At 57.7% G+C, this 11,745-nt stretch overlaps 1 protein-coding gene across 3 annotated transcripts in view; it reads left to right on the top strand.

Moving 5' to 3' along the window:
* AK1 (adenylate kinase 1) overlaps positions 1–7,353 on the top strand; it is an 8,638-nt gene extending 1,285 nt beyond the window's left edge. The window contains exons 1-7 of one of the 3 annotated variants that reach the window (XM_015594350.2): positions 1,537–1,554; positions 1,753–1,791; positions 3,373–3,408; positions 3,588–3,751; positions 4,474–4,590; positions 6,695–6,886; positions 7,116–7,353. In XM_015594350.2, the coding sequence (XP_015449836.1) occupies positions 1,785–1,791; positions 3,373–3,408; positions 3,588–3,751; positions 4,474–4,590; positions 6,695–6,886; positions 7,116–7,184 (585 nt within the window). In that variant the 5' untranslated portion in view covers positions 1,537–1,554; positions 1,753–1,784 and the 3' untranslated portion in view covers positions 7,185–7,353. Of the gene's footprint in view, positions 1–1,536; positions 1,555–1,752; positions 1,792–2,953; positions 3,027–3,372; positions 3,409–3,587; positions 3,752–4,473; positions 4,591–6,694; positions 6,887–7,115 lie in introns of those variants that run through there. The other 2 variants (XM_006917996.3, XM_025051275.1) reach the window with 2 other exon arrangements.
* Positions 7,354–11,745: the final 4,392 nt, after the last annotated feature.

Genomic DNA, 11,745 nt, shown 5'->3' with positions numbered 1-11,745 from the left:
AAGGGGAATGGTCAGCAAAGCTGCTTAAGGACCTACTGGGTGCTGGTCCCAGAGCAGCAGAAAACGGCAGCCCCAGGTTTGATCGCAGCTTGGCCCTGGAACAGTCTCTCATCTCCTCTAAGACTCAGATTCCTCCTGAGAGGGTCGTGACGATGGAGCAAGGTCCCCTAGCCTAGGCTCAGCCCGGGCCAGGGGAAGACAGGCCTGCAGCACAACAGAGAGGTCTAACACAGTATGCTGTGTGTGACGCCAGGGCAAGTTCAGAGGGGACAGCCGCCACTATGGAAGTGGAGGGCAGATTCCAGGAAGGCTTCCTGAAGGAGGTGACCAATCTGAATTGAGGCTTGAACAATAGCACCTTGGGGAAAGGCATCCAGGCATTGGGGGCTCCAGCGGGGGCCTGGAGGTGGGATACAGTCATGGTAGGTGAGGGAGCCCCCAGCAGTTTAAGTGGCAGCCGATAAAGCGGCAGAGGGGTGGAGGCAGATCACCAGGCCATCGGCTACCTTTGGGGCCCAGGCTTTATCTCTTGGGACCTGAGGAGTCTACACTTGGAAAGGTTTTAAGCAGGCGAGTGACATGGTCTCAAGCTTGTGGAAAATTCCTGCAGGTTGCCTCGTGAGGTATGGAGGTGGGGAGACCTCCTTGGAGCAAGGAAGTGGCCGTGAGGACACAGACTGAGGAGGGGTTTAGGAGCAAGAGGACTGGGAAGTGCTCGTGCGGAGGAGGGGGGTGTGAGAGAAGGTCCTTTAGCTGGGGAAGCAGGAGGGACTCATTGTTCAGAGCCTTGGGCCTGTCCAGGGGTTGTTGACTTATGGGGTTGGGTAGAGAGGCCTGGGCTGGCTGGGCAGGGAAGTGGGCTCCTGGGAACCTGAAACCAACAGTGAGAGGGTGGAGTAGACACCTGGGGTGTGGGGGCCGCCAGAGGAATGCTGGCTGAGGGTCAAAGGTCAAGGCAAGAGTGGCTGTAATGGTTGCTGGTAGCCTTGGGGAGGGCTGGTGGGTGGGGCCCCAGGGAGTACGGGCGGCAATTCTGAAGAGACTGATGGGAAGGCGAGATTGAGGGAGGTCCCTGGGGGGCTGTGGAAGCAAAGTGGGTGACAAGAGGGGTTAGGGTTGATTTACACGCTGAGGGGATGGGAGGGCAGTGGAGCAAGGTTCTCAAGGGGGCGAAGGGGCAGGGGTCACATGGGGGGTAGAAGCTGGACCTGTGCGGGGTGGGGGACTGAGAGCCTGGGGACCCCTCCTTTGAAAACTGCAGGGCTGTGTCCACACGAACGGCTCCAGCAGCTTCCTCCCCTTCAGACTTGTGCATCCCTTTGAATACCCTCCCAAACCCCATCCTGGGTGAGGACACATGCAGCTCTGGTCTCTCCTCCCTCCTCCCTCCACTTCCTTAGCTGCTTTCCCTGGGGAGCCAGAGCGTTGTCAAGGTGTCAGGCAGATGCAGGACTGAGCTCTGTTTCCTGGGACTTGCAAGGGGAACGGCTCGCAGTTGCTGGTGTCGCGGTTTATGCCCCTCAGTGGCGGGGAGCAAGGTGCTGCCCTTGACAGGTGAGGCAGCAGGAGCACATGGAAGGAAGATGACTTTCCCAAGGTCACCCGGCCTCCTGGGCCTTCCCTGCCTCCAGCGTCCCCTCCTCCCTTCAAAGGCATGTCGGGGCCTGGCACACACGCCGGTGGCTTGGCTGGAGCAGAGGCAGGGTGGAGAGAATCCCGCTCACCCGCCCCACCTGGGCCCTTGTCTTACAGAGCGCTGACTCGGCTCCCCGGACCTCGGCAGGATGGAAGGTATGGAGGCCCCTCTCCTCTCCTGCTCACTGCCCCGGCCTCAATGTGCCCATCTGTTAAGGGGGTGCGCTTTTGGGAGACATTCTGGGAGGGGTTGAAGGAGGCTCTGGGACTGTCAGGGGGGGCCTGCCTGGGAGCCTCCAGCATCCTCCTCAGGCCTCTCACAGGATGTGCCAACTTCAAGATTAATTTTAGAAGCGACGAGGCCTCCTTGAGGCACCTGAGGGCCCCACAGCTCACCTCCTACGCTGGTATTTTTAGAGTTGAATCCCTGCCTCTTTCTGGAGAGGGTGGGCACTGGCGAGGGGAGGCCGGCCTTGGGGAGGGCCCCACACGTGCATATGGCCCTCTCTGGGACACAGTTTCCAGGTTGTACTGTGGCTGGGTCTAGAGGATGTCATAGGCTTCCCTGGCTCCTGCGGGCTGGATCGGGAAGGAGTCATGGCCAGAGAGCCCAGCTGGCCCGCCTCCTGGCAGTGCTACCCACCCCATTCCTGGCATTGCGCCTCAGCCTGGGCAGCTCTTAAAGGAGCCCAGTGGGCCTGGCTGCTGCTGCTGCCCGAAACCAGTGGTCACCCTTCTGCCCTGGAGCTCTGAATGTCACTTGCCACTGGGCCGTGGCCTCCCCCCACACCCATCACATGGCAGGCAGGTAGGTGGTGGGAACCCACAGGAGAAGTCGTTCCTCTGATAGCACCCCCAGGCTCTAGCCCCATGGCCAGGAGGGCCCCTGGGAACTGCCAGGCTCACCTCCTCCTTGGGACAGGGTCAGAGAACCAGCGAGGGGTGTGGCATTCTTTCCTAAGGTCTCACAGGGAGGTCTTTCTTCTGAGAAGGAGGGGAGGCCGGCAGCCTGGGAAGAGGCCCTGCGTCCCAGCCAGGTTCCGGCAGCCCTAGAGCAGGCCCCTGCCTCTCTGGGCCTCGTTTCCCTCTGGCGGTGGGGCTGTGGTCTGTGTGTTCTAAGGGCCGGCGAGGCCGAGGTTGGAATGTTAGCTGACAAGCGTTCTCTCCAAGCAAGGGTTCCACGTACTCACTGCGGTCCTTTTCCCAGCAACTGTCTCCAGGGCAACCTATGTTGTGGCTGCCAGCTCCCCATTTGTACCGCCCAACGAAGGCGGATGATGGGCAGGCCCAGGGCCTGGGAGGGGAAGGGTAGGGGACACAGCGGAGCAGGACCATGGGTGCCTGCTGCTCCACAGGAAACTCCCGCAGTAAAGAAGACTATAAGGCCAGAGGTGACCCGCTGCTGGAGTCCAGCCACCCACAGGGAGGGGGCGTGAGGGCTGGCATCAGAGCCCCTCAGGGCCACCCTCACAGCCTGTGCCTGTAGCCTCCAGGCCTTTGCCTCGGCTAGTCTCTCTGCCTGGGACACCCTCTCGCCTCCTGACCTGTTCCAGTCTCTGAGCTTTCCTGACCCCATCACTACTCACGACCGGCTGTGACTCGTTTGCCTCCCTCACAGGAGCGTGAGCTGTGTCTGTCCCTCTGCCTCAGGCCCAGCTCGGGCCTGGGACTCCGGACGTGCTTCTGGCTATTTGTCAAGCGAGTGACTGAGCTCTGCTCCCCTTTTCTCTCCCACAGAGAAGCTGAAGAAAACCAAGATCATCTTTGTGGTGGGTGAGTCCGAGGCAGGCGGGTGAGGCACAGGCAGGGCTGTGTTTTTTCACAGGCCCTGGTGGGAGCCAGGGCCTGGGGCTGCACCCTGGGCTCTGCCCCTCCTCCGCTGGGTAGCCGGGGCAGCCTGTCCCTGCGGGGGCCCCGTTTCTTGGGGCTTCTGAATAGGTGGGCGCTTGCAGGCGGGCCCGGCTCGGGGAAGGGCACCCAGTGTGAGAAGATTGTCCAGAAGTACGGCTATACTCACCTTTCCACCGGGGACCTCCTGCGGGCCGAGGTCAGCTCGGGCTCGGCCAGGGGCAAGATGCTGTCGGAAATCATGGAGAAGGGGCAGCTGGTGCCGCTGGTGAGTGAGCCCCGGCGGGGGAGGGGGCAGTGGGGTGATGGTGGCTCTGAGTGGACATCAGCCAGCAAAGCCCGTGACACGCTGGCAAAGCTGACCGTGACCTTCCCTGGCTCTGAACCCTTTTGTGGATCCCCATTGCTCTGGGCAGAAAATTCCTTCCAGAAGCTCCCAAGAGCCTCCAGGACCTTGTGCTGCTTACCCCTCCACCCTCCTACCACCCTGGCCTCGTTTCCCCTTCAAACTCATCACAGGCCTTCGTGCCTGGAGTGTGTTTTCCTTCTCAACTCTCAGACCTTCCTGACTCCTCAGATTTGGGCTAAGACCCTCCCTGCCCCCCCAACCTCCAATAGCCTCCCCTCTTTGTCCAGAGAACCTGTGTCATGTTTGGAAATTTATAAATCATCTGTGTAATTGTTTGCCCCCTGGCAGACCGTGAGTTTCCTGAGGGCAGGGAAGGCCTGCTTCGTTCACAGCTGTGTCCTCAGGGCCCTAACGGGAGCTGGCTGAGAGGAGGGGCTCAGTCAATATAAGTGAATGAATGAATGAATGAATGAATGATTCAATCAAGTCTTCTCAGTTCAGAGAAGGCCTGGAGAGGGAGTCTTGTCTGGAATATCTGTGTTAGGGCAGAGGGTGTTTCAGCTGTGGGGCAGCGCACGCCAGGGCCCATGAGGGGTTGGGGGGAAAGGGGCTCACGGCCCCTCCTTCTGCTGTGCCCCCAGGAGACAGTGTTGGACATGCTCCGAGATGCCATGGTAGCCAAGGTAGACATTTCCAAAGGCTTCCTGATCGATGGCTACCCTCGGGAGGTGCAACAGGGGGAAGAGTTTGAGCAGAGGGTAAGGCACAACCTGGTGGGTGGCCTTTTGGAGCTGTGATGTGGGGTGGCCAGGTAGAGGCTGCTGTGATGGGCAGAGACAGAAACACTGATTGCAGGGGTTGGGGGTGGCGGCAGGGGAGTTGAATAAGGAGGGAAAACAGGAAGGACCTTCTGGGAGGCTTTCTAGGAGTTGAGAAGAAAAGTCTGGAAGAATAGGGAGCATCAGGCCAGGGAGCTCACAGGCCTGGGCTCAGGGTCCAGCTCAACTGCTCAGGGCCTTGGTCCGTCATTCCCGCCTCTCTGAACCTCAGTGTCCCCATCTGCAAAATGGGGAGAGACAGGCACAGCTGCCTTGAGGGGCGGCAGGGGGGTTAGAGAGAACGTACCCTGCAAAGTGGGGCTTGGTACTCAGTAAACGCACATCAGAGGGGCAGGGAATGCCATGGACAGGGCTGGAGGAGTCAGGCCGATGTGGGGAAAACAAGCTATGGGGACAAAGCATCTGGGGGTGATGTGCCGAAGGGAGGTTCAGCCCTGGCCGGAGGCCTCCAGTGCTGGGGAGGGGAGTCTCGTCTCCTGGGGGCCACTAGGAGCCTGTCAAGAGACAATAGGCCTTGAGGATGATGCCTCTGGGCTGCCTGACATGGGGGCTCATCTGGAAAACCCTATGCAGGGTAGAAGTACCTCACCCCAAAACACACATGCGCAGTCATCTGCATGCACACACAGGCACACAAGCACGCGCACATGTACACACAGGCGTGGAGGCACTTATACACGTGCACGAGGCCACAGGCACAGGCACACGTGCATGCAGGCCTGTGCACATGTGCAGGCGTGGAGGCACTTATACACGTGCACGAGGCCACAGGCACACATGCATGCAGGCCTGTGCACATGTACACACACATCTGGCAGTGTACACACACACACCTCAGACAGTGCATGTACACAGACTCAGTATGCCTGTACACGGGGATGCACACATATGCACACACCTATACCTGTACCTCTGGTGTCACATGGGGGAAACATAAAGCTGCCGTGCCTAGGAGGCAGGGGTCAGCAAGGGTGTGGGGGGCTCAGGGAGGGCTGCTTGGCAGAGGGGGTCCTTCCAGGCCTTGCAGGGAGGACCAGGCATCCCAGTAGGCCGAGGGCAGGGCCAGACCGTTGTCCCAACTCCCTATCCTGCGGGGCTAGGGCCATCTTTAGGCTTCCATAGCGTTGAGCCTTGTCCAGAGGTGTTATACTGTATTTCTTGACCTCTAAGTGGCTGCAAGACCTCAAAAAAATGTCTGCCCTGATCTGGCCTCAGTTTCCCTATCTGTGAAATGGAGGTCGGCCAGGCTTCCTTCAGACTAGGAGGCCCTGACCTAGCCCTGAGGCACGTCCTGGCCTGGCCCATGTGCACCCACTGTGACGTCACCTCCAACCCTCCGGGCCACGGAAATGGGCTTAATAAAAGTCCCTATACCCCCTCGGGCTGTCGTGGGTGCTGGTGTGGGTGCCAGCTCGGCATAGGGCCCAGCATCTGGTCTTTTTGACTCAGGACACCAGGGGGCACCATGTCCTCACCAAAGGGAGATGGGTCGGCTTTATTTCTTCTTGTCCTTCCCCCTCTTCCTGGTGATGAAACCCTCGCTCCAGAGACAGTGACATTGCTCAGAACTTCCCAGAGCTCAGCCTCACCGTTTCACTGAGCCCTGGTTCCTTGACTGTTGAGTACTTACCCAGCTCCGCTGCTGTCACATCTGAAGGGGCGCCCTTGGTGTTGAGAGACAGAGCCCCTGGCATGAGCGAAGGCCTGGCGTAGGGAGAGGTTGATGAGAGCCAACCTAGACTACAGAGAGTTGGCGTGGCTGCAGCGAGGCGGGCACAGGAGTGAGAAGCACCAGCTGAGGTGGGCGGCGGGCCAGGGCCCAACCCTGGCGGCCCCCGGAGGGTGAGAAGGAGTGCGGGCTTTGTCCTGAGGGCACCGGTTTTACGAAGGTCCATCAGGCTGCCTCGCGGAAGGGCTCGAAGGTCTGAATGGATCTCAAGTGGGGCCCTAGGAGTGAGAAGATGGGAAGGAGATGGCCACAGGGACAGGAGTGGGGCCCCGGTGACGAGTGCCCCACCTGCAGATCGGACAGCCCACGCTGCTGCTGTATGTGGACGCAGGCCCCGAGACCATGACCAAGCGGCTCCTGAAGCGGGGAGAGACCAGCGGGCGTGTGGACGACAACGAGGAGACCATCAAGAAGCGGCTGGACACCTACTACAAGGCCACAGAACCTGTCATTGCCTTCTATGAGAAACGTGGCATCGTGCGTAAGGTGCGCCCCCTGCAGGCCAAGGGAGTCCTCGGCAGCCCGGGTTTTTACTGGGCCCGGCCTCAGATTGCTGTGACCTTGGGCCAGCCCTCCCCACTGGTTTGATGAGGGACTGCTGTCCACTGTGGCTTGACTCGGGAGCCATGCCTGGCCTCTGGAGGAGGGACCAGCCTTGGTGGGGCCCACCCAGACCTCCTCAGCCTCTCTGTGCTCATGGCTCGTCTCCCTGCAGGTCAATGCCGAAGGCTCCGTGGACAGTGTCTTCTCCCAGGTCTGCACCCACCTAGACGCCCTCAAGTAGCAGCGCCGGAGCCCCTTCCCCAGCTCAGAGCCCCACCCCACCCCTGTCCTGACTCAAGAACCCTGGCCTGAGCTCAGCGCCTCCGCCCTGCCCGCTGGAGCACAGACAGAGGAAGCCACTTTATCCTGTTTTCATGGACAGCTGAGCACTAAAGGAATTTCCGAGGACATTCGGTTTTACTCCTTTTTCTTTGCTTCCATCGGGGTTGATTCATGTGGGGTGGCCGCCCTGGCCTCGAGCCCCTCACCCTCCCCATTCCTCCTCAGGTCCCTCAGCCCACCTTGGCCGGCCGCCCCTCCCCAGTAGAAGGTCCCCTTCCTCACACAGGGTGTGCCGAGCTCAGACTGGGCCAGGCCTGGGGAGCCAGGGTCCTTGCTTTCTGGGACTCGTGGTCAGACAGAGCTGGGCCCTGGCCTGGATTCCTCTGCATTCTTGCTGTGTGGACTTGGCCCTGACCCCTCCTGTCTCTGAGCCCGTTTTCTGTGCCTAACCTCCTCTGGGGACTGAGCCATAGCAGGCAACAAGGTCATGGGCAGCGTGGGGCTCCCTGGTGGTGGGGGCAGCACACGTCGGCAAGCCAGGTGGGCAGGAAATTGGCCACCTTGGTACAAGAAGCCCCGAGGGTCTGAAAAGGACATCAAGAGTGAATGGGGGGAAGGGGTCAAGGTCAGGAGAGCCTCCCCGAGGAGGTGAGACCTGAAAGTCTTCCCACCATGTGGCCCTGGACAAGTCACAACCTGTCTTTCCTAAGGCCATTTCAAAATTTAAATTAGGCTCAGTGCCCAGCCCCCCCAGGTCAGGAAGAGAACTCACTAAACAGAGTGCGTAGGCTGTCAGGTACCGAGGCCCGTGGGAGCCAGAGGCCAGAGCAGCCTTGGGGATGTGCCAGGCTGGGGTGCTCTGGGGAGGCCCCAGAATCCCCTGGGGAGAACCATCTCTTCTTTTCTGTTCTTTCACTCTTTGACCTTGTCACGGAGAAAGGCTCCGTTTGGTGCTCACGTGTCCTAAACACCCACCCCAGCCCCAGCTGGCTCTCTTTAAAGCCAAGACAGCCCTGAGCGGGCCACACCTGGCTGGAACGGAACCCCATGTGGGCTGATTGTGCCTGTCATGTGTCCCTTCTATTTATAGCAAGCGTCGCTGCTTTTCCATTTACATTAGTTATTTAAACTTTCCTTTCAAATAAATATATTTAAGTTCTAAAAAGTGAGTCTATTGAAAGAAAAACATGAAAATAAAGAGGTGATAATACGGGGGAGAGAAGAGGAGGCCGGCGCCATGGGGTAGAGCCATCCGGTCTGGGTGGGGTGCGGGGTGAAGGCTCCCTCCGCTGGGCTCTGTTTCCCATGCCGACTGGGGTGTGCCAGGAAGCGCCAACTCGCTCTGTGACTTACCACCTGGGGGTGTCCATGTCACATCTGTCAAAGTGGTCTGACACACACACACACACACACACACACACACTCACATTCGCACTCACATGCCCCTTCTGTCTTGGGGTTGCGTGAGGATCCGTGTGAGGGTGAGTGGAAAAACACGTCAAAGACGATAAGGAGCTAGAGAAATCCACCTGACAGAATCATCATCATTATCTTTATTTTGTTATCACAGTTTCGTGAATTCAAGTGCAGCCCAGTTTATGAAAACTAAGCTGATCCAAACTATTCACCGGAGAATCATTTTATTCACTTAAAAAAAAAAAAAAAGCTTGAAAACTTGAAAAAAAAGCAAAAAAATTTTAAAAGCTCAGTAACTGCCACCTCATCCTTGTCCCCACAAACCTTTCTTTGAGGATTTCCTTCGTGCCTGTTTGTCCTTCAGCAGCACTTTCTGGGTCACCTGCCATGCTCACGGGACCGAGGCTCATAAGCCCTGTGCCCACTGTGATGTGGCTCTTGGCAGGAGGAGGGGACACATGTTCATAAAATTCCATCAGACCTACTCACGTGAGACCACTGGGCAGCTCAGTGCAGAGAGCTCAGAGGGGCCCCTAGGGGCCGTTGGTTCCCTGAGCTGGAGCTCTGACGTGGGGCCTTGAAGATACCTAGGAGTTCATGAGACAGAGCATGGAAAGGCAGAGGAACAGCCCTGCAGAGCTGCAGAGGTAGAGAGGACCAGTTGAGTGTGGAGAGGGCTGAGGCCTTGGCAGGGGCTGGAATGCAGGCTAGCGGGGATGTTGGAGACAAGCCTGGTGGGTGATGGGAGCCGGGCTTGCAGGGCCTTGAATGCTGACCCAGGTATCTAGTCTTCCTCCTAAGGGCAATGGGAAGCTCAGAGAGTTTTGTTTTTAATGAAAAATTTCAAACAAACTGAAAATTGGAGGAAATAATGTGGTGAACACCCACATACCCATCACCAACATTTAGTAATTGTTAACATTTTTCCATACTTCCTTCATCGTTGTTTTACTGTTGCCAAACTATTTTAAAATAAATTACAGATATGAGAAAACTTCACCCCAAAAGTGTGACTTCAGTACGACTCTCTAATAAGGACATTTTCCTATATAACCACAACTCAGAGTTTCGATGACACTAAATCAACACTAATATCAATGGATAATAATCAGTCTACATGCAATTGTCGCTAATTGTCCCTCAAAAGTGCCTTTGTTCAAACCAGGAGGCAATCCAGGATGACGCTGCATTAGTTGTGATGTCTATCAAGCTTCTTTACCCTTGAATGGCTTCCCCTTTTTTTTTTTTATGACATTGGCCTGTGAAGGGACAGATTGTCCTGCAGAAAATTCCTCCTTCTAGATTTGTCCGTTGCTTCCTCGTGGTGGTGTTTGACTTCTTCCTCCAACCCCTGAATTTCTTGTAAACTGAAAGTTAGATGTAAAGGCTTCAGAAATTCAAGTTAAGCCTTTGGGACAAGAATACCTACTAGGGGAGGCTCACGAAATGTTTTAAAACTGGGCGGGATGGTCAAATCCGCAGCGCTTCCAGCTTTAAGTGCCTGCCAGCCTCCCCAGAGTTGTTGAAAAGCTGATTCTGATTCAGCAGGTCTGGTTTGGGCCATCAGGCCCAGCTGCAGGTCGTCGGCCCACACGTCAGGCAGCTCAGAGTCTGCCCTGTGGAGGTGAGACCCTGGGAGAGCTGGGAAGGAAGAGGCACCCCTAAAGCCAGCGTGTGCTCACCCTCTACTGGTGGGCCGAGAGTGGGCGTGGTGTCGGATCTGGGACAGCAGATGCTGTCATACTCTTCGTGTCTCTAGGGGCACTGCAGGAAATGGCTCGTCCCAAGGTGCTGGGACACCCCAACCAGCCAGAGGAAAGGTACAGCGTCCCTATAACCTCAGGGTCTCAGAGAAGGAGCGCTCCCAGGTAGGCCCTCTGGGGTGGTGGCCTCGAATGCCCCCACTGGACTTCGCCCCTAAGTCTTGGCCTCGGGGGCCCTAAGGGGCTGACCGGAGGCGCTGAAGTGGGAGAGGAAGGAAGCAGGGAGCAGAGGAGGCCAAGGCTGTCGCCTCCCAGCCGCAAGAGGGGCCTCGAGTAAACAGGAAGGCCTGGCGGCTCCGTGCTGGGGGCGCTTTGGAGGGGTGGGGGCCAGGGCCCTCCTGGACCTGCTCAGCTTCAAGCACAGGGCTTCCATGCTGGGGAAACAGACCCAGAGAGGTTGTGTGGCTTGCCTCAGGTCACGCAGCGAGGCCGGGGAGCAGGGCTCAGCCCTCGCCTGCCTCTCCTGCGTCTGCCCTCCTCCTGGGGTTCTGATGCAGGGTGTCCTGCCTGTGTTGCCCACCATGCTGGGTGAGTCTCTCTCCTCTTTGGGCCTCAGTTTCCCTTTCTATGCACTCAGAGCCCTTACAACTCAGAGGTTCTAGACTCCTGGCCCAGCGGAACCTCCTGTCTCCTTGGTAGTGTTCATGGGTCCTTCAGACCTTGGGAAATGGGTTTCATCAGGAAGGTGAACACGGCCCAGGAGGCAGCAGGTACCAGGACCATTCCTCGGGGAAAGAGAGGGACAGTTTGAGGGACTTTACTCTTCTAGAAGAGTCTGGAGGGACCACTGACCCTGTGACTTCCCTGTACCCTTGGGGAGTCATCTCCCCTCTTCAGAGACCCTGTCCGTAGGCTCAGAATGCCCCCGACACCCACACCCTGGGGACGCTGAATGATGACCTAAGAAACTCTGAGCTGTGTCGCCTAGTGGTTAAGTCCATTCGTTTATTGCATGAGTGCTTATCGAAGGCCTGCCAAGGCCAGGCTCCATTCTAAGCGGCGGGGCCTTTACCTCATGGAACTTCTATTCTAGAGACGGAGACAGACAAAACAAACAATGCAGAGTGTGTGAGAGGATGAGGTGTGCCCTGGGGGCCACTCGTGGTACAGAGAGAGGGCTGTTGTAAACACGATGGTCAGGGAAGCCCTCGCTGAGTGTGTGACATTTGATCTGTGACTTAAAGGATGAGGAGGAGCAAGCCCTGTAGTCATCTAGGGGGATAGTATTTCAGGGAAAAGGAACAGCAAGTGCAAAGGCCCTGAGGTGGACACACGCTTCACACACTCGAGGAAAAGCGAGGAGGCTGCGTGGCTGCAGCGGCGTGAGGGAAGGGGTAAGAG

The sequence above is a fragment of the Pteropus alecto genome, unplaced genomic scaffold (genome assembly GCF_000325575.1).
Source record: "Pteropus alecto unplaced genomic scaffold, ASM32557v1 scaffold67, whole genome shotgun sequence".
Taxonomy (NCBI): Eukaryota; Metazoa; Chordata; class Mammalia; order Chiroptera; family Pteropodidae; genus Pteropus; species Pteropus alecto.
The sequence above is the reverse complement of the archived record's forward strand: the minus strand, read 5'-3'. Positions and strand labels throughout refer to the sequence as shown.